Raw genomic sequence first — 22,979 nt, forward strand, 5'->3', positions numbered from 1 at the left:
TTTTTTTTTTTTTTTTTTTTTTTTTTTTCTTTCTTTTATCGGATATGAGATATTAAATAGCGTACTTTTGGAGTTATGGAGAAACGAAGATTAATTTTAACATTTTGCTTTTCTCATGATATGGTAACGTATGGCAGCATATTAACATCCACATTAACATATTTTGTATAGATCGTATAAAGATATGTCTTTTCCATATTTTTACTTTTCCACTTCATTTCGGATTGCACGGAAATGCCCGTATACATTTTATATGATTCTTTTGAATTATATAAACTCTTCACTCATTTATTTGAGTTACATCTCTTGTCGAAGTACTAGCGAACGCTATTTTTATGTACACATATATATCAAATTTCTATATTTCGATTTATAATTACTTTTTACAAAAAATTCTATACCTGATGGAGCATACAACATATCAATAGAAAAAAAGACACATGTACTTTTATATAACCAGTGGTCGAATAATAATATGAAAAGAACGTATTCTTAGCTCTTCTGGTGTAAATCAGTTTACGAACAGATTGCTCAACGACCATTTAACTAAACGAGCACAATCAGACGCTCACCCTCTGTGTCTTTGCTCGTTTGGTCTAAACGCACCTTACTCGGCCATACGTTACGAATTCTAGGCAGTTCGTTTCGCGTAGTTCCTCGATGATCGATGCAAAGTCTGTCAATGAAATCTTTTTACAACAGGGACTGAGATCTGGATCCTTTTTCGTGATTCGAACGAGATCGTTCTGTGATACTGAGAACATGCAACGATTATGCGTAAGGCACGACCGTGGAAGATTCACAGAGTCTGACGGACCTCGAGCTGACGTCGTTGTCGACTTGTCGGTGGAGTAGACGCACTTGTGTAACTGTATATCTTTGTGATAATGTACAAAAGCGTCTACTTTTGTGTTTTTCGATATGTGTACGTCTTTAACGAAACGCTAGCTACTCGGTTAAAGTGTATCTGGCAAGTAATTCAATGAAACAGTACGAATTCGAATGACAAAAGCATGCATGCAATCGATTCTACTTTGAACTGATATCGACTTCACCGATCTGGTTTGAGATTTAAAAGGAAGTGATTTTTTTTGGAGAGAGTAAACCGAACGTATGTTTTACAAAAATTATTGCAGAGAAGTCAAACGTGACTAAATGTTATTGCCATGTAAGCGTTGTACGAGAGATCAACCAGATGAGTGAAAATGAATATTAATAATGTGAATAAATTACTTACCCTAGAGGATAGGTAAGATACAAGAAATTAAGGAAGGAACTATCCTAGATGTCTATGTATAGTAAACATTAGAATAACCACAATTATAGTATGTTGAGTTAAAAGAAAAATAATGTCGGTTTCATTTTCATTTTTATAGACGTTTTGACCCATTCAATTCATTCTTAATTGTTGATTCTTAAAAATGACCAAGTTTCATATTGGTGATATGGTTGGATTTCAGAATTCAAAATTTATTTCAACTTGTTCAATAAGAATTTTCTTCTAAATTACTTACGACATAATAACAATTTATATTTTTAAACATATTATAATATGTATATGTAATAAATAGTTTAATATTTATTTAAATATTGTTTGATCATACATAATGTTGAATTATCTTCTGCAGAGTACTTCGCGTCATTGATCCCCTTATTAATTAGTAGATTAGTAGATAAATATATAAAACATTCAATGTGAAATGCTTATTATAATGATTTTAACACTAGAACTACCGATTAAATTTGTACCAAAGTAATCGAAATCCGTATATTTTATCAAAAATTATTCGAATCCCCAAACATACACTTCTATAATTCTTTACACAAAAATCTAAAATATATTTACGTATTAACCCTTCTCGCTATTTTGGTAGTTCTAGTGTTAATCATATTCATAAGTACATGAATTCGAATAATTAATCACAGTCCATTAACCAATATAAAACCAAACAAGAAAGAAAGAATAATTACTACAAAATAATCTTCCCTAAAGTAACTAAAAACGGATAACGAACAAATCATCTCATGTTTTTCGCATCTCATACAAAACCGACGTAACTTTGCTACAAACCCCTTGAACATGCATCAGTTCAGCAAGAATAAACATCGCTGGTTAGTGTTATGTACCGTACATTTAAACACTCGTTCTAAGTACAGCCACGGATCATGCAAACATACTGATGCAAAAAAAAAGAATGAAACGACAAAGGACAGAAAATTCGAGAGAAAGGAGACACTTTTGTGAAAGGAGGACTTGTATATGTCACGTACTGTGTGTACGGCGGCCGAGTGTTGATTCTCGAGTTCTTCTTGATCCTCGTAGTCGCTGCTTTGGCTCGGCGATAGTCCTTCCTCGCCGCTACTCCGGCTCTAAAATGTTGATACTCGCAGAGACAGTTCTAATTCATGGATATGTAAAAGGAGAAGCGGGCTCTATTTTTGTCTAGTAGCACGTAAAATGCTCGTTAGAGAAAGAGGAGATCAAGAGTCGTTATGGAAAGAAAAAATGCTAGTTCAAAATCAAACGTGAAAAGATACCATGTAATATATAAATGTAGATCGAGTAATACAGCAAAACGTGTTACAGTATGTGTCGTGAATATAATAAAGTAGTTGCTATACGTGCATATACGAGGGTCAGCCCAAAAGATGTGCATGCCATGAGCTTCGTAGAAGATGAAGTTAGGTCATATTTAAATTGTTTGTGTCGGTTTATTTTATCCATTCGATGTATCCTGATTAGTATTAATATTGAAATTTTCCAATTTTAGTAAGTTACCTATTCTCTTGGAGATTTCTTTTATTATCTTTGAATTTATTTATTGCTTTTAAGAAGAGTTTTATTTAAACTAATCATTTAATATTATTTCGTGAATTATTTTAATTGATTTAAATTAATCGTTATCAATTTTATTTAGAATTATAGAAATACTAACTATTCAATAGAGTCAAAACATAATTTGAAACATAAGTTGGTTCATTATGTAAGCAACGCTGTTGTGATTTTAAAGAAGAAAATGGAAGGGATTGGTGGACCTGAATTCAATGTTTTAAATTCCACGAGAGAACGTAAAAAACTGTGCTGTTAACACCAACAAACGTTTTATAGATTTTTAAAACGATCGGACTCTTGATTTTTTGAGTCGCAGTCGTATAAAATTCATCCAGCATTTTGACATTTTGATATTTATACAAATCATTCAATTTTTAATTTCTTCAATTGCATGAAAATATTTTATTTTATTAAAACATTATTTCAAACCGCAAAACACTTTTAGAGGTAACTGTTTTTTATTAAAATAATCTTCGTGTAAAAATATAATTGACGTATTACATGTACATGTAGAAGTGTGAGAACCTAATCACTTTAAAGTATTATAATAGCAAAAAATAAAATGTATCAAATTTCCATCGAAACATGCCCCAAGGAAAACTTAAGATAAAGCATTCTCTTGTGAATTGAAAGTATGCCTTTATGTACAAACTCCTGATATATTGTTAATATCGTAGGGCCGTACAACTTGCGATAAGACACCTTAATACGTAGCAGAAACTGAGAGCAGCGCACTAGATGTTCCAAAACTTTGAATTAAATTTCTGAAAATTGCATTCTCAGCCATTCACCGTGAAGTTCATGAAGCACTGCTGTCAATTAGTCTTCGTATGAAAAAACTTTCTTTTCCATTGAAACACACTCAAATTTTACTTTGTCTCGTTGGTAGAAACTAAAAACGTTAAATTTGATATGAAAAGAGATCTTACAGGCGTTGCATAAGTTCTTGTGAAATCTTACGTGATAAATTGTAAGTAGCTATAGAATTATCATTCTTGATAGATTAAGCCAATTTGATAATCATTGTCAAATGTTTTGTGCGTTATTCTTGTCTTCGTATAATACTTCTATTATTTATAACAATAATACTAGTACTATACACTGCACTGATTATTGCGATGATTCGATAAAGATCCAATACTTTGACAGTAACAAAATTATTAAGAAATCACACGGCAATCGATTGTTTGGATTTCGAATATGTCAGACTTTTAAATGCTTAGATGTTATTCGAAGAGTTCACTGAACAAACGACAAAAGTAATCTTTTTTAAAGACGGAAGCTAAATTAAGTTCGAAAACAATTTCCAGGAGCATGGAAAAATTACAGTATGATAAGAGGTTGTTTTAATCCTAAAAGGATATGAGAAATTTTCATATTTTGTTTAAATGATTAGCACAAGTCACTCCTAAAACGTTTGAATTAAATAGAAATAATATTTTCTTACGGGAAAAGGTAAACAATTACACACATGAGAAATCCATTTTGTACAAATGATTATGAAGTGAGAAAATGATTCCTAATGGCTTGTTGCATTTTTATTTAATACCTCTAATTTGCATGATTTACCGAAGTTGCTTGTAAGAAAGTGTAGTTGCATTGTTTAAAGCAGTAAAACCGTGGCGACCATTTAGTACACTAATAAAAAGAAATTGCATGTTACACAAGTAGATAGCAACTGCAGGCTACGCATATCTACATGAATTAATGATACACTTAGTATTCGGCGTGTCAATGTATGAGTATATGTATGGAAAGAAATAGAGAATGAGGTTGTCAGTTCTGCCTAGATGTCAGAATAGGAAACAGGAGCTACATATTCCGCTTCCACGGTCAGATTATTCATCCCAAGGATTCTGCTTAAAGTTAATCACAACTCAAATTCATTAATTTAATAGTATAAACTTATAAATTAGTTACGATGATAAATAGATAATTGACCTGTATTAATAATAAAAAAATTGGATTTTTTATTATAATACTAATAATATTAAGCAATATCAATAAAGTGAGTTTTTTTTAATTACAATATTGTGCTGTACAAATGCAGCGATGGACGTCAACAATAAGGAGGTCAAGATGAACCACTTGTGAGCCAACTTTACCAGCAAAAAGTTTGTTGGAAAACAGTTTGGTTGAGATGAAGATAAAAGATTGAAATTCATAATTCGTAATGCATTCATTGAAATGGAAGAAAATTAACGATAAATTCATAAGAATAGGTAACACTTTAAATTAAATGTTACATGTTAATACAATTTGAGGGAAATCTAAGAAACTGTGTAGAAATTAAATTTGTAAAGCTACAATCTCTGCGAGGTTATTATAAAAATTAATTATATTGTAAAACACCTTCCTACTCTTTACCTTTGCACAAATCCCAATATTTCATATTCCACATTCAATAATAACCAAAAATACTGAGTACAAAATATCTGATATCCATTCAAAGAAAAATATTCCAACATAGCTTTAGTTGTGTAAAAATAAATACGCACAAAAAGTACCAAAGCCTACTGAAAAAGAATGTTTTTCGTTAAATGCATTTTTTACTTAAACAGTGGTATCTGCAGTTTTGGAATATTCGATTTGCAAAATTTCAGAACATCCAATTCGTTATGTTCGGTTCGTTAAGCGAACTCAACGAAAAGAGTGTTGCGAGGATGGGACGTATCGTTTGATTCGCATAGATACACATATAACTGTGTTAGTTTACACAGTTATCTATTTGTACGTGAATGCGAGAGAGAGAGAGAGAGAGAGAGAGAGAAAGAGAGGCAGATTTGTTAATAGATAGTACCAGCGAGACCATACTAAAGACGAAAGCCTCGATGGTGCACAGCTAACCGGTAGGAAAAATCCATATTCATGAATACTAGACCCGTCTGCTTAGCTATGCGTCTAATCTGCAGAAATCTCCGATTCTAGACTCCAAGATGTTGATGCTTGTTCCCTGGATGTGTACGTACTGCTCGCGTAAAAGCACCACGCTCGAAACCTATCCGTAAGTTTCGACAATGGTATTGCGTATGCGAAGTAAATGGAACGGTATGCAGTTCTGGTTCGGTTTCATTAAGTAAACGAGAAGGTAGTGGTTAGGAAAATGTAATCACACCTCGATATTAGAAATTGGCGAATATTGAAATGATCTTGTGTGGAACTGAATTTTTTCACCATTTTGTGTCTCTATTTAGATAAGATTGAAAATTGACATGTAATATATTGATTTTCATTCTTATAAGTTATTGTTCGTTTCTCGTGTCCACCGACACAGTCGACAGTTTTAAATTCATACGCTGCATTCTAAAAACTGAACGATTCATGTAACACCATACGGCGTAAATATTAATGATTCTGACATCTCTTAGCGATGACAAAGACAGGATAAAGATAATATTATTAGACGTATAATTTCCCCTGACACGTAAAATTTGAATTGAACGTGATATTGAAACGTGGATTTATTTCTGTTTTATGATAGATTTCCAACATATCTACGATGTCAATATTTGGAAATAAACGCAAAGTAAATTTGACATACGTAGTAAGCTACTACAGGAAAATTTATCGAATCGTATATACTCGTATGTAGTAAAACAGCAAAATTAATAGATAAATCTCTATCGTTTGATACGTGTCTTATTCGATTTACGTATCTGTTCATAACTGATAAAAACTTTCTTCATTTTACTTAATGTTCTAGCAATATTTGATTTTAAAGCGTTATAGTTCTATGTCATATATTTACCAATATGTTAATAATACATCTCTCATAGTATGTAATAAAGTACAAGAGGAATATATACAATCTTTTGATGCTATTAAACCAATTGTAACACAAATATGTAAATTTTATATTGTTTAAAATACTGTAATATAGGAAAAAATTTCTTGTACAATATTTTACCAGAATCCTTTGAATTTGCCTCTAAAATAAAAATTTCATGAACTGCTTCACGAAGAGTGCTTAAGAATACCATTTGCGTTATCGCGAGCTACATATATGTATAAAGTGCTTGAATGTCGCCTTAGAGTTCACACCATTTGTTGCTGTGATAAGACTATATGCAATATCTTTCGAAAGGGATTTCTTTATGCGAACTTACCTGGACGTCGCTACTCGCGTAGTCTCCACTTTCTCGAGAAGCTCTCGAGTGCGTAAGTGGTATGATAGCTGGTGGATTATTATGACCTTGTGGCACAATAAGACCTCGCATTGTCGAAGTTGCACCTTTCCTGGAACGATCTCGCGGGAGACTGATGTCTCCGGCAGTTCGAAGCGAAATAATTCCCTCACTTCTGTTTTCTGGCCTTAAATTCAGCGTGAAACATACTCTGAAACAAAATACAAGCATTTTCTCAAGCTCTCGAAAATTTCTTCTACATACTATTAGTTTCAAAATTGTATCCTTAAAAATGAACGATACTAAAATTTTATGCTTTATGCTATCATTAATCATTAATCATTTATTACGTGCCCATTTAGAAAAACTAATACATGAAAGTAATATATTGTGAAATTAAAAGCACTATACTTATATAAGAAATTTATATTATTCAATACGTCGAAACTTTTTAAAATGAAGAATAAAAGAAAATATGTAAAATATTATTTGTAGCTTATATTATTTAATAAAGGTGTTGCATTATTCAACATCATACAAAAATTGTATTGTATTTAAAAATAATTTATAAAATATGACGCAAACGTTAAAGAAGAAAAGTTGGGAAAGACCGCTTTTATTAAAACTTATGTTTTATATTTGAACAAGAAACATAAAGACAATCTGGAGAAAATACTTATTTTCTAACTTTTTAGTAATTTCCTTTGATTTCGCGCAATAATACTTCATGTTATGTATACGTTAATATTGAAGATCTAATACTTAGTTGAATCAAATATTATGAGAAATTTACATTAAAATTTTCAATATCGTGAAATAATCTGCAAGTACGTTTTATAGACATGTATGGTTCTTATTCGTTTTGTTATTAAACTATAAGACTAGCACTATTCATAAACTTTATGTATTTTGTTATATATGATTAAAAATGTTTGCGGGCTTCACCTTCCATTTTGAATAGTCGCTGTTGGTACAGGACCACCACTGGCTCCCATGAGGAAGTCTTCGGGGTCTGACTCATATGGAGGTTCGTCATACCAGTGTTGACCTCCAGGACCCAAACCCAGTCCTCCTCCGCAACGTGCATCCTCGTCGTACATGTAAGTGTCATCTGAACATTAAAAATACATTTGTCATTACCTTGAAATACAAAGCAGCAATATTACGATAAATTCTTTCACTAATTTCTTAATATTAATATTAGTGAATTTGAAGTTAAATGACGACAATAAGTATTTATTTTTCTCTACATTTAATTAAAAACACATGTTCGCTGATATCAAACGCAACATTGGCCAAACTTCATTTAAAAAATATTTATTACGTTTAAAATACAAATATACAGATAAAATAAAATCTTAGATATATAATAATATAAAAATTTTAGAATTTCGATCTGTTCAATGAAAATACAAGATTTTAATTAACTTTAAATATAGAAAAATAAGCCTATCTCTACTACCATTTTTTTTTTTTTAACACCATTAAGCATATTTTTTAACATCTTTAAACATCTGTTAAGCATATAAATCATTCACAAGACACATTGATCAATTTCATAAATTCTTAATTTATCTCGTAATTTGCTATTATTTACGTCATACGTTTTTAAAAAACGATCTCACGAAAATAAATAATTCGTTTTCTCAAAATTGAACGTCAATCGAGCACTTATATAAAAAAATTGAAAAATTGATAAAAAGTAGAGCTTTTCAGTTCGACCGATATATACAAAAAAAATAATGTATGAAATTGATAATTCAACAATAATATTAAAAAACGAATTGAAAACAAATATGCAATTTAATAAAGCCAGTCTTACTGCTCTCTTCCTCTCAAGCAATTTGAACCTCCATTCTGTTTCTTTCTATTTTATTCTTACTCCTAAAGAGAAATTCTATCAACATCAACTTATCAAACGGTTTTTATCGTTTCGCGCAGCAATAGTGGATGGTAAAAATTCTTCTCGGAGAAATTGCACGGTGTTTCGTTTGGTAAAGTGTAGCATGGCGCTAATGCGTGGTAATTCGAGACGCGAGAAGACCTCGAGTGCCGTTGCTGGTGCGAAAGACTGAGCGAAATCAAGCGTCTGAGGATCGTGCACGTGCGTGTGGGCGCGAGAAAAAATGAGGGGATCGGGAAAGCGAGCCGCGGAGAAAGCAGTCGACGGTTGTTGACGATAACGAGATTAGCCAGAACATAGAAGGGGCTTCGTGGCTTGGTACCATTGCCTTCGTCGACTACGTGATCGCGAATAAAACTCCCCAAGTCAGTGATAAATCGGTAATAGGAAATTTAAAGGATCCTGGAAACATTACTCTCGATACTTTATTTGATCTTCTTTATGACACCCGATATATGTTATTATATTTGATCAAGTGCTTTTTTTATATACCTTCATAATGGAGAAGATAGGTTGATTTATAGGATTTATAGGATCAAGTAGTAAAATAATGCATATAAGTAGGAATAAATAAAATCGCTTAAACAGAGTATTATTATAAGATAATTAGATAGTTAGAAATAACATCGATTTAGCTACAAACAATTTATAGATATAATAAATATACTCACAATTACTACATAACTAGAGATCAAACGTAAAAAAGATTTTTGTGATTTAAAAAGGAATATGAATGTAAATAAGAAGGTTTAACATAAAGCTAGCAATACTTAGATTTCATATAAACTTTATAAAAGTACAAGAACTAGGAGAAAGAAAAAATAACAACGAAAGACCTGTTAAGAATATCTTTGAAAATTGTTTTCATAAATAAAAAAGTATTCAATGATATAATTTGTCTGAAAAAAAGTGATACCAAAAAATTAAAGCAACGTTATAAATCTTCGGATTGATAGTGGATTCTTAATGTTTCACACACGTGAGCTACTCAATATTTATGCTAGTACTTTACTGAAAATAATTACAGCGGGTTACCTGATTGAAAACTATTAAAAGTCAACAAAATCCTAAATGTGCACACCAATTTTGATTCTTAATATTCATTTATAATACGAATAAAAGCAGATTGAGAATCCTAGAAGAGTTGCAAGGTATTTTACAAAAAATTCAAGTAGAACGAGAAGAAAGATATACATATCGTCTTTGACATCTCACAACAAGATTAACCTAAACTTCCATTCGGATCCTAAAACAAGCAGAAGACATTCCTTCAAAAGTTTTTCCGTTTAAGAGAATTTTTGTCTACGGCGGCAATTTCGTTTCAGTGCACCGAGATTTCTTGAAAAGAAAAAGAAAGCGGGAAAGGGACAGAAGAAGAGGCATCGTAGAACGAACGCGTTAAATGAGTCCCTAGAGGGTGCGGGTGAAACGTACGAAGTGTCAGGCGTTTGGGAGTCGATTCTCAGACTGGCTGGCACGTGCAAGTTCTGCTCAAGGTAGACACACTGGTCGTGTACTATAACAGAAGCACGCACACAGGAACGTACCAAGGACGTGGCCTGGTTGGTTCGAGGAGACTGGGCTATAAGTTGCAGAGAGACAAGGCGACAACTAGCTAGAGGTTACACTCCTTGACGTACTTACCTCCAGGGAGCTGACCCCGTCCGTCTCGGCCAAGCTGCATTAAACCCTGCCGGATGTCCCTCAGTATCTGAAACAGGACAATAACGAGGGCGTGAATGAATCTCCGTTCGACTACGTGATTAGAATATACATTAATTTACAATGGAAAATTTGTTGAAATATTTTGAAATAGACTGAACCTGCAGCACGGTGACCCCACTACTCTGAACTCTTATTATAAAAATCTTGGTCCGCCACTGCACTATTATGAAAATATATTTATTTATTTATAATAGAACATTCATTATCTGAACTTCATTTTTTTTTTTAATTTTTGAACTTGATTCAATCTGATTTAGTCGTGAGCGATTTCGTTTGTTGGAATTTCTTTAAATTGATTGAATCTGAACCATCTATAGACGGTTCCATCTATTGGAATTTTTTGAAGTTGGTTGAATTCTAACCACATTTACTATTGTATTATGCAAACGAAACTTTCCTCATAGGCCACGAAGAAATCAGCGAATTCTTATTATATAAATTTTTTGCCTTTCTATGGTGATGATATGGTTGTTCCTCGCATTGTAGAAGGAAAGGTGTTCAAATATCGATTCATCGATATACATTATATAGAATTTAAAATCTACAAATCCGTTAAATTGTAAAATTGTAGATGATCGTAATTTATACATTTTATTACTTTTCTATTTGTTTTCCTATGCTATTTACCTATATCGCGCGAAAGATTAAAATAAATAAGTTAAAAGAAGCACAGAAGCAAAACATAATATTATAAAAAATACGAAGTTCCGTGTACAATAGTCCATCCCAGAGGATACATTGTTACAACGAAACATTGCCAACGTTCATCAGGAAGTTTGTAACGGAGAAAGAACGAAGGGTAGCCGTTGTATCGCGTCTACATGTACAGTTTATGGTAACGGCAGGCGGGGTCCGAATTTTAATTACGCGAAACTGACGATTCCATACACGCATATGCGAGAAAAGTTAGCCTGGTCCTTTCAGAGAATTGAAGGGATTGAAAAAGGGCCCCCCAGAAATTAGCCGAAACTGACTGGCTTCTCTTGGCCCTAGGCTACTCAAACAGGCAGAAAAAGATAGGAAGAAATAAAACGGAGAGTTTCCTTTGAGGTTGCGAACAATATGGAAATAAAGGTCTGTATCCGTGTAAAAGTTTTAGTGTCACTTCTACCTTCGAAGGTTTACTGCTCCCTAGGGAGGATCTTCTTTTCTTCCCTCCCTATTCCCTACCTTCTATTTTCTCCACCAACCGGTTGACTTCTCCTTTGCCACGCGAGAAACTGCGGGATAATCCCGTGGGCGACCACCTCGTCAACTATCCTCGTCATCATTCTCCCCTTTCTCCACTTTCTGCTTCTTTTCTTGTTCCAAGTATTATACAAGTCATTGATATGACATTTTAGACGCGTAAGTTCAACTTTTACGCGGACAATTCGTGTCATTTGTTTAGTATGAGAAGCTATTTCTTATTTCAGGGTTATTTGCGATTATATAGTACATACATAGTATACAGTTACATTACTATAGACGACCTTCCGGATAGTAATTTAGTGAGAAGTTCGAAGTTGGATCATTGTTATTTTCTTATAATACTTGCTAATAACAAATGGTGGATGATCGCTAGACGGAGTTAAGATGACAAACGATTAAAACGAGATAAGTGACAGAAGTTAAGATTTCCAATAGAAATAAAGCATTTCTGTTAATCTCCCTACTAATGTCATTTATTGTTTGAGTAGTATTCATGAAAGAATATATATTTGATAGTATTATATTCAACGAAGACATGTTAGTCTCACAAACACGGATTAGTATCTTAGCTCTGTTTCTATTTTTATATTCCCTGATAGCTATAATTATTATAAGTAACAGAATATGTAATAAATACTCAAATATTTTTCTATGTCAAATGGAACTACAAAAAATATACCTGGATTTATTATATGTTTCATAGTAATAAGTATAATTATTCTTATTATAAATATTTGAATACAAATTAAATGAATAGTTATAACGTAAATGGATACGAGAAACACTAAGAACCCATGAGGGTTCTTGATGATAATGCTACAGCATCGATCATACATATGTGATTCGCAAGCGTGATAATTATAGTCGGACGCATCGAATTCACACCTGTGTAGGAATTGAGGTGTTGAAACATAATTAACTAACCTGTTAACTCGAGAATTACTTGATCAGAAACAACTCCTATGCATGCAACTCCCAGTCCATATCAGAAACAGTTCCATTATTTCGTAATCTATTATTGAAGTGAATGACGAATCTACTTTTAAAAATAACTAACGTGTATAAAAAAACAGCTAGACAATATAGAAAAGCGAGATAAAATATCAAACCAATCTGAAAATGTATAGGTATAAGAGTGATGAAAAAAATGTGTAAAAAGCAAAGTCAATCAATTCTGAGAATTTGTTTCTCAGATAAATCAATAGTAATAAAATGAGATAATATAGTAAAGAAATTTCGATAAAGTTCGTACTGAATTTTAGTCAGTAAATTGGATGACAAACTCTGCTATTACGAAGCAGCTTAGAAACTTTTGTCAAATAATCCCAGATGATCCAGTTGGTCCCTCACGTTGCCCGTTCCAAATCTTGACCAGTCCTTTCCGCAAACTTCAACGATACCATTCCGACTTCCCTCTCGAGCTACGAGCTCCTTTACGAGTTTCAACTTCCTTCCACATGTGTTTCGTCCATCTCACTCGAACAGGAGGAAAAGGGGATTAGTGCTTTTAAAAAGTTATCAGTAATCTTCTGCGAGACTGGCCTTATTACTCAAGGTGTACACCAATCTTATCTCCATGTGATAATTTTGATACAATTATCACAGCACTTACTGCTTATTATATTATTACACATAATATTATATATATTATGTATATATGTATTGTATATAATATAATATGTAATATATTACGTATAATATATTATGTATAATAATATAATTAATCAAGATATATCAAAATATTTTCATCACCAATTTAGTTGAAATTTTGCATACTCGCTCTCTTTTTATACAAAAATAGCCTGTTATAGTATTATTGTAAGAGTATACTCAATATTTGCGAAAATATGTTATATTTTTCGAAATCTTCATGATTCAAGATTCATTATTGTATTAAAGTAGAATCGAAGTATTTAAAAATCAATATGTTTATGCAGGATTTCAAGTCTAAAATCTCAGCTAGATTATTTCTCACAATCAATTTCAAATAAAATTAGTAGAGAATTGCGGAGGGCAGATTGGGTTTTTAATAAGTTCTATCACCCTCTGCCGCCATTTATTGTGTAAATTATTTTTAAATTTATTCTGTTCTTAAATTATTCGACAATTAAATTATCCTCGTTTTAATTGTCTCTATATTATTCCCAAAATTTATTCGATGAAATTGTGAGAAAGATATATACATACGTCGCATTCGCAATATGCTGTGATTCGATAAAATAATTGTCTTTATATAATACTTTGTTATATCATTTATACGATTGCGCTTTAATTGTCAATTGCTCATTAATCATTACGATTAATTATATCTTATAGATAATACTAATAGCAAAATATATAACATATCTAGAGGAAAATAATATAATTTTCAAGATATAAAGGTTGATAAGCTTTTGATAAGAACGATAATAAAACTAAAAGCTGAACCAATGCACCATTAAATTGATCATGCTTATTGCTTTTATTCGTTTCTCTTATGAATTGAATCTAACTCACTTCCTTTCTTTGGTATTCGTACAAACAAAAATTCATTAGTTATAAAAAAAAGGAAGAGTGAACATTAATTTAAATTACACTCACCTCTTCGTGTTCTTTATGAAATCGTTCCTTCTTTCTCAGCGCCTCTTGAACCTTCAGCTGGAAAATATAAACCAGTAAAGTCTTCTCTACATACCGTATTGACCAAAAATTCAATAATAGTACGAAGAGATATTTCAAAACTTTTGAAGAATTTTATATAAAACAAACGTACCTAGGTGAATCAATTTCAATTAAGATAACAAAAGACGTGGATAATTAAGATAACAAAAAGCTCGCAATCTTTTTTTTTTTTAAAGAATTACAATGTTTAATAAAACAAACAAATTAGACAAAATTATTAATTAAATTTTATATTTCAATTTTTCATTATCTCTGATAAAATGAAAACTGTAACTTATAAGTTATCATTTAATATTTATAAAATATAAATGATACATATAAATGAAAATCATACCCTATGTATGGTTTCCTCGAAGCTATTTGGCTGACCACCGTTCATTTGCAAATATCTTAATCGATCGTAATCTCTTGGATCCACCATAGAACGTAAAATTGTGTGTCCCATATCTGGTCCCAAGCCTAATCCACTTTGCAGAACACTATCTGGTGTGTCCACCTATCATTAACAAATCGAACAATACAAAATTATTTAAAGTTTATATACAACAACATTTTCTTACATATAGATTTTTATAACTTTGCCTTTATTTAAATACGAATTATTCTACGACATTTGTGACAGTGTAAGTAAAAAATGAACTATGAGAGGATATAATCGTTTTACTTCATTACGCTACAGAATGGTAAATTCCAGGAATAACCGAATGAAACCAAAATACTGTGTACGAAATTATTTAAGGAGCGTGTAATTAGGAATCATAATGAAAGTATGAAATAGTGTTTCGTTCTGCACATCATTAGTCGAATAATTAAGACAGAGACTGGAGTATTTTGACAGTGATAACTTGAGGCAAAACGTTCTAGGCGTTTGTAAAGAGCGTTCTGCTGCGAACGTGATTTTAACTAGAAAATTCATCTCTGCCGCGAAATTATATGGGACATTAAATAATAAATATCATATACAGAATATTTTAAAAAAGAAAGGGTAATGAAACATCATGGTGAACATAATAATAATGATTAATAATTATCAATAATGGAACACTTTCTTCATCAGAATATCTTAATTTGACAGTGAAAAATATCATAAATATTTTAGTAATAGAATTAAAAAATCCGAAAACGGTAATAATTACGAATGGAATATAATTGGGTAAGGTTAAACAAAAAGGAACAAATGGCAATTGCAAAACAGGAAATCAAAATTTGTGAGGTGTGACATGGACAGAGAAAAAAATCATTTTCACGAACGCAAAGGTTATTATCTCCTGGCTGAAATTTAATTAAACCGCGTGGCATTTATGTTAAACGGATTAAAACCATTTGTTTGCGTTCACAGGCTGAACTTCGCAAATACAACGGTAGAGGTACAATTCCTAAGACTGAATAATTCCAAGAGACAAGACTGGGAATTTACGTGATTGTTCCCTGTTTACTGGCAGCATGTTGACTTTTACCATACTACGCCATATGTATAGCTAAGATGAAGGAAAAGTGAATATATTATGCAACGAACATAGAAGCTACTATTGAAAAATCTGTCAACTCTTGTCAAAAACAAGGTACGTAGCGATAAAGCTCGGAACACGACTAAACGAATCTAACATAAGTACTATATTCAAAAATATACTTCATTAAAATTTACATTCTTTCATTAATATTTACATTCTATGTGTTTTTTTTATATATCATCTATAAATTTTACTTAATTTATTTTTATTTTATGAAGCTAATATATAAATTTATATTCTATCTAATTTATATTTCATAAAGGTATAGTATTCGCTACATTTTTTACTTTCATTCATTTTATTCGTCTCAAAAAAATCATTTTTATTCTAATGAAAAGTACTACAAAGTTAATGTACTTTATACCGAGATAACTAAAATTCTGTTTTATTAGATTTTTGTTATTTAGTATAGTAGGAAATATATATTATTATAGGACTTTATATAAATATGCCTTATTTAAATACAAATGGTCTTTTTTATGAAGTCTGTAGACTTCTGAGATTAATTATAATAAATATAAAATGTTCAATAATAAATCCAGTTGTCTGAACTCGACCAAAACAAAACTATGATATTAATTAATTAAAGAAATCATTTATTCATTCGGGAAACTTTTACGGGTCACCTTGCAATTTATGAGTTTTCAATTCTTGGAGGTGAATAAAAACTAGACGCCAGTGGGCAACGACAGTTTTATCATGCGGTTCAAATCCATCAACAGGATAATGCCCGTATAAATCCGTTATAGACATGCACCATTAACGAGCATTTAATTCTAGGAATTCGAGCCGCAACGGATGAAAATCACGGAGAAATCTGTATATTAAAAGAGGGTTTGTCTTACCCAGCACTGGAAAATCTGTTTAACTTTTAGAACTCGCTATTAGACGCAGTATGGCCAATGAGCTTTGACTCGTGTAAACCAACAAACTCTGTGTGTTACGAGTTTATAGCACACCTAAAATTCTTCCGGCGAAATTTTATTATTGAACCGGAAAAGTGCAGCACTAGTCGGTTACGTAATATTGAAACATTTTGGTTCGTAAAGTTGATATTAACAAATACTTGGTAACTTTCGATTTGTGGAATTTCCTTAGCTTATTGTTAAATTAAATTGCTGAGATAAATATAGAGGGTGAGCGAAGACACTGTAGTATGTTATGTTATAAATATTAAAATTTATATACAAATTGTATGATTCTAACAAAAATTAAAATTAAGATATTTATAGTCACCGAAGTATCTTTTATTAATTTCAATGATTGTCTTTCATTTTTTAGTCATTCTGTGTTTCATTAGTTCCTGTTGCCCTTGGATCTCGAATTTTATTTCTAGAAATTTTCTATTATTTAGAGTAAACATGGTAGAGATGGATCAGGTTTTTAAAAACACTCAAAAATCGAGCATTTTAGGAATATTATATATTTTTCACTCGTGGGTTTATGTGGTGAACGATCCTTCTTGAAGTATGTAAGAATCGCAGCATAATATTTTCATAAATAACTACAGAAAGAGGAAAATAAAATTTTAGCTTCTGGGCTATTCCTTGCACTACGGGTGAGGTGGGCCATTTTCACGTAAGTTATAATCGCTCATGAAATTGGTTTGCGGTAACTACTTTTATTGGAAAAGCTTTTTTAATAAGGAGAAAAGAAGACTCTCTATTATTATCTACTATCACAACTACTATTATTACAGAAGTACAAAATATACTACTTATAAAAATATATAAAAAACATTTTTAGATACTATGAAAGTTATTTATTAAACACTTGTTTTTTTTCCTTTTTTGCCACAATGCTCAGACATAATTTTAAATATCGGACATCCTTCAGGAATACATCGAGAAAAGACAACACATTTAATTCAATCATCTTCTTTCGTCAAATCATTATAGTTTTCACCGTATCTGATGCATACATCTTCGTTCCAGTTCTCAAAATCATCATCAATTTGTTGTTTTGTTTGAAGGATGTTTAATTAAATTTAATTAAAACACCTCTAATTAAATCAATTCAAAAGACGTACGCCTAACGGATATTTTTTAAATTAGATACGTACTCCGTTTTTTCCGGACTCACTTATATTGAAAAAGGGACTGAAAATAAGAAGGTAAGTAAGGAATAAAATCGCTTGAAATTTTCACAAAAGGTATATTGAGAGCATTTTAATCATTTAAATAGAATAGATTAATTTATCTTCTACCATCAGTTCATCCAATGGTCTTCGTACTTTTTACTTCGCAACAAACTTCTAAATTATTCATTCATTTCGTAGTAATTATGTATAAAAGAAATTTTTAAGGAACGAGTCTTGCAATATAACATTAATTAATTAGTTGCAAAGTGAAATGTATATAAAAGTAAAAGCGAGATAAATAAGTTATTTATGTACTATGTAGTGCATTCTTCTCGTCACTATGTTAATAATGGACTATCATATTTTTATGTAAAGCTTTACTGAAGTTTGAAAACAGATCACTAGTATTTTCATATTAAAATTGATACAGAATTAAGAAATAATTAATCAATTTGACCCGTTTCAATTGTTAATTTTCCAATTAACGAGGAACAGGATCCCTTTTGGAAATATTATTCGATTATAAATTCGATGTTGAAGTTCGTAAAATAAATTTGTAGTAACAACTCACATTTTTATCTCATTTCTTTGGCAGTATCTTTTACGAGACTACACCAAGAAATGGTAAATTAATGAAAGTGGCGACAATTTCCTTCGCTCCAATTTACAATAATTAGTGTAATTGTACGGTATCTAATGCCATGATATTAATCCTAAGACCACTGTAATACGAAAAGTAGCTAATTTTCTGCAGTATATTTAACGAGTAATTTTAGCTGGACAAAGATATGCGTATATAACACTTGCTATTCTTTTCGTCGGAAGTAAATGTACAATATGTTATTACAATAAAGAAGTTTCATTTCTGAAAAGTATCGAGTAGGCTGAAGCGATAGAAATAAATTGTGCAATCCAATCACACAATAAAATTGAACTTATCAGTAAATAATAAAAATCAAATAAAATCAATAAACGTAACGATTACCAAATATGTTCAGCTCTTCTAATTCAAAATTCATTGTTTCCATGTGTATTTTTATGGAAAAAAATTAATTTAGATTTCATAAAATTAAATTGAACTCATGGTAAGTATAATAAATGGAACGAAAAAAATTAGATAGGGCAAAGTTATGAAAATAGCGGGAGTAGCAAATTCAAGATGGAATTCCACCAAACGTACACCTAGGTCTAAGCGTGTGTTCTTCAATATTGGAAGCTGGCACCGCAAAAATTCTAGTCAGGGCTCTAAAATAAAAGTGCTTGTCAATAAAGAATCCAGTAAGGGCTTTCATGGGTATTGGGTATCGTTCCTATACAATACAACAATTTCAGAAATAAAATAACTGAAAAATAATTTATTTATACGATATATTAAATAGCATTATCATAACAGTTTTAGCGCGTTTATCATCTTTCAATACATATAAAATTATTTTATTATTTAAAACATTTAAAACAGCACTCTAAATTGTTAAAAAAAATAATCTTATTATATTCTAATGAAATCAGTATATAATATTCATTTTTCGATATTATATAAGAAATTTATACAATGTTGTAATATTATAAAAATAAGACTGCAAAGAATATATCTGGAAAATTGAAATAAAAATAATGACAATACATGTGATAGTTGTGATATTTGATCATTATGAAACAATTACGGTGAATCGTTCTATTAAAAAATGCCATAGAATAGAATGTTACTACATGAAAATTTTCTTAAAGGAACACGTTATTCGAGGCACGCGGTTTCCAGTTCAAAATTACAAAAGCAGCGACCGCACGAAATGCACGTCCTTCGATATCCCAGGCAGCTATTGCAAAGAGATTCTAGTCACGAGCCTCGACATGTCACTCAGGTAAAAGCGTTTTGCAGCGAAGAAATCTGTGGCTTCCTTAAATCTGATGAAGGTATTGCGACAATGTTGTAAATTTTACTTGAAATTGCAACTAAATGTAAAATGTTTCTTGCTTGTTTAAACTTTTAAAAAATGACAATACATATATAATATAACATTCAGATACATATAAGAGAGATACATGTAAGATACATATATAATATAAATATTTTTATATCAAGATTTTATATTAATATATTCTTTTATAAGACACTGAAATTTTACATATTTTATATTTATCATTTTATTTACTTAAACAGAAATTAATGAACTAGCAAAAAATTGACCGATACGATAATATAAGGTATATTTCATTCTTTATTTTGTTTCTTATGAGAAAATTCGCGAAGAAACTCGTTATTTTTGAAAGAACAAGAAAATAGCGAAAACTTCATATGGTACACTTATCCGACATAATAGTAGGTTGTTCGAAAAGTGTCTTTCTTTTACAGACACGTCTTTTACAACGACGCATCTTTATACAAACATGAAACCTAATCTGTCAAACACTGTGATCTTTATTTTGATAGAACAAAATGGATCTCACGTAATTCTATAAAATAATATAAAACGAAAAATGTTGTGCATCCGTTATCTCCTTATAAAACGAAAGAAACATTTCGGACGACCTAGTAGATCTACAATTCTTACATATCGATAATGTTATCTTATCGAAAACTTTTCAGCTCTCTTTTTACATCAATCAATTTAGAATTTTATCAGCTCTTAGGTTCATCGCGAAATTTTTAATCTGTCAGAACATTAATAATGATCATTTAGTTTATCATATATCATTTTTTATTTAGTTGTTTGTCTATTGTATGATTTAGTAATTTGCTTCAGTATAAAATATCGGTCGCCTCTTGTGAATTCGTTTGTATCCTACAAGGTTGCTCGCATAACTGGAAACAGTTCAATAATTCGGAAACTACGCCACTGCCTTTAATCTTTCTGGGCTCAAATTTTATAGGTCCTAGGGGCCTTTACATATGTGTCAGAGTTGATTCATATTCATACCCCGTAGGGGCTGAAACGAGGGTCGACTTAGAAATTTCAAATGGGAGAACCTATATAAATTTGTTTGTAAATAGTATGAATTTACCCCGTCTTAATTTTTTGATTTTATCCTGCATGAATTTACAAAAAGAATGAACTATATTAAAGACTGGTGAATCTGAAAATCGATGAAATTCAGAAATTTTTTCACGACTTGATTATGCGCATTCCAGAAAATTGAGAAAATAAGATAGTCTCATTTAAACAGTATTTATTTTTCCTACAGGACGATTCTGTTAATAATTAAAATGTATCGTGCAACTTCTAGTTTTGTGAGACTATCATATTATAAAGAAAAAGAAACGAATACGTACGTTCCATAAACAAAAATGATAAAAAATAAATAGTTACACAAGCCAGATGTTAGGAAATAAAAGTGGTACGTGGAACATAAGGTGTACGAGTTATAAAGAAGCTAGATAGTATGTGAAGCCAAAACCGTGACAGTGGTTTCTGTTTACCGAAAGGATGGGGGTAATCTCTGCAAACGTCACCAAAACTACGTACATGTCGAGGACTATGTGTGTATATCGTAACTACCTAATAAAACTCGAATCTACGACGTGGCGTCGCGACGGCTCGCGTTAATGTCTCGCGAGACAGGCAACGAGTTAGGCCATGTGACGTTGACACGCTGCGGGGAAAATTGTTGACGTGGTAACGCGGATTTCCACGTGATAAAACGTGTGCTACACCACACCGAAACAAATCCTTATTGAACAGTAAAAATTTTATTTTCTTTCGTAGAAAAGTAATCTTAACATTCGTTTCTACGGAAAATTAAATTCTTTGCAAGGTATAAGATTTCTTGCAAAGTGGTTAACTCGACGTGTATTATTCATCCTTCTATTGTCACATTTGTATCACGTTTGTGTCATTCGTGGTATTAAATGTCTTATACATTCATCAAAACACTGTCCCCATTGATAAGTAGATTACCGATATTTTTAGAAATTTGTATTTCTATGAATACAATCTGTAGAAATGAAAAGAATAGAGAAAAGAATTATTTGAGTATAATTTACAATAATATATAGCCGACGAATTTTAAGAAATAGAATATAAACGAGAAATTTAAAAAATTGAATGTGAATGGAAATTGTTTGATATAATTAAAAAGAAATTTTCGCATTTTCAAATTACCCACAAATGAATAAGAATCTGCAGTCTACAGATAAGTATGAAATATTTTTCCGTGCATTTTCGAAAAAGCGAAGTAAATTTTTTGTGCGCAATAGTACTTTACTTTGGGTAATATCTGGACATAGAAATATCACACACATATATACATCTAGGTATCTTTCAACCGATACAGAAAATCGTTCAGGATACATCGATGCAAATGAAACGGCGTGGTCACGGAAAGAGCTATGGTTCTCGTCAAAATGTTTTACGCGATATGGAAGATATATGTCATGAGTATGCAATCATATTTCATGCAAATTTAGTAAGCTGTCTTGCGACAAGTAGCTCACAATGCCGATTTCAGTACGTTTTGTCACGACAATTGAACAGATGGTACATATATCCATTTTGTCGTTCTTCATTCTTCTATCTGTCCTGATATCAATGAATTTGTTAATATATTCCTCTTTGCATATTCTTATTAGATGTCATTTTAAGCTTTTACAAGCATTTTAATTTTTTACAGAATAATATTAAACATATTTTTTCTGTTTTCTTTGTCTGTGCAATTAAAAAATTATCCCAACAAAATTGTAATAAATATCGTATGGTATAGACTAAACACAGAATATAGCTAGGATAGAATTTTGAAATTTATTTAATCTTACTGATGTTCAATATTTGGATTGATTCTTCCTGACTTCAACTTTGATAGGTTCCTTTTAAATAGATTACTTGTTAACACTAAATATAGTATACTATAATCACAAAAGGTTGAATTTTTGAGACTATATTTATCGAGGCAATGTATATTTTATGGAAAGAAAGATGGATTGTTTCAATAATGCATGAGCGATGAAATACGTAGA

General features: G+C 31.2%; 1 protein-coding gene across 2 annotated transcripts in view; it reads right to left on the reverse strand.

Moving 5' to 3' along the window:
• The window catches only part of LOC100746926 (SAM and SH3 domain-containing protein 1-like), a 376,143-nt gene that overhangs the window by 7,265 nt on the left and 345,899 nt on the right, over positions 1 to 22,979 (reverse strand). The window contains exons 7-12 of one of the 2 annotated variants that reach the window (XM_012383825.3): positions 14,772 to 14,933; positions 14,357 to 14,413; positions 10,505 to 10,571; positions 7,903 to 8,068; positions 6,940 to 7,168; positions 2,272 to 2,370 (exon numbers count right to left, since the gene is read on the reverse strand). In XM_012383825.3, coding sequence (XP_012239248.1) covers positions 2,272 to 2,370; positions 6,940 to 7,168; positions 7,903 to 8,068; positions 10,505 to 10,571; positions 14,357 to 14,413; positions 14,772 to 14,933 — 780 coding nt within the window. The remainder of the gene's footprint in view (positions 1 to 2,271; positions 2,371 to 6,939; positions 7,169 to 7,902; positions 8,069 to 10,504; positions 10,572 to 14,356; positions 14,414 to 14,771; positions 14,934 to 22,979) is intronic. The other variant, XM_033319973.1, reaches the window with a different exon arrangement.

The sequence above is a fragment of the Bombus impatiens genome, unplaced genomic scaffold (genome assembly GCF_000188095.3).
Source record: "Bombus impatiens unplaced genomic scaffold, BIMP_2.2 scf_0222, whole genome shotgun sequence".
NCBI classification, from domain to species: domain Eukaryota; kingdom Metazoa; phylum Arthropoda; class Insecta; order Hymenoptera; family Apidae; genus Bombus; species Bombus impatiens.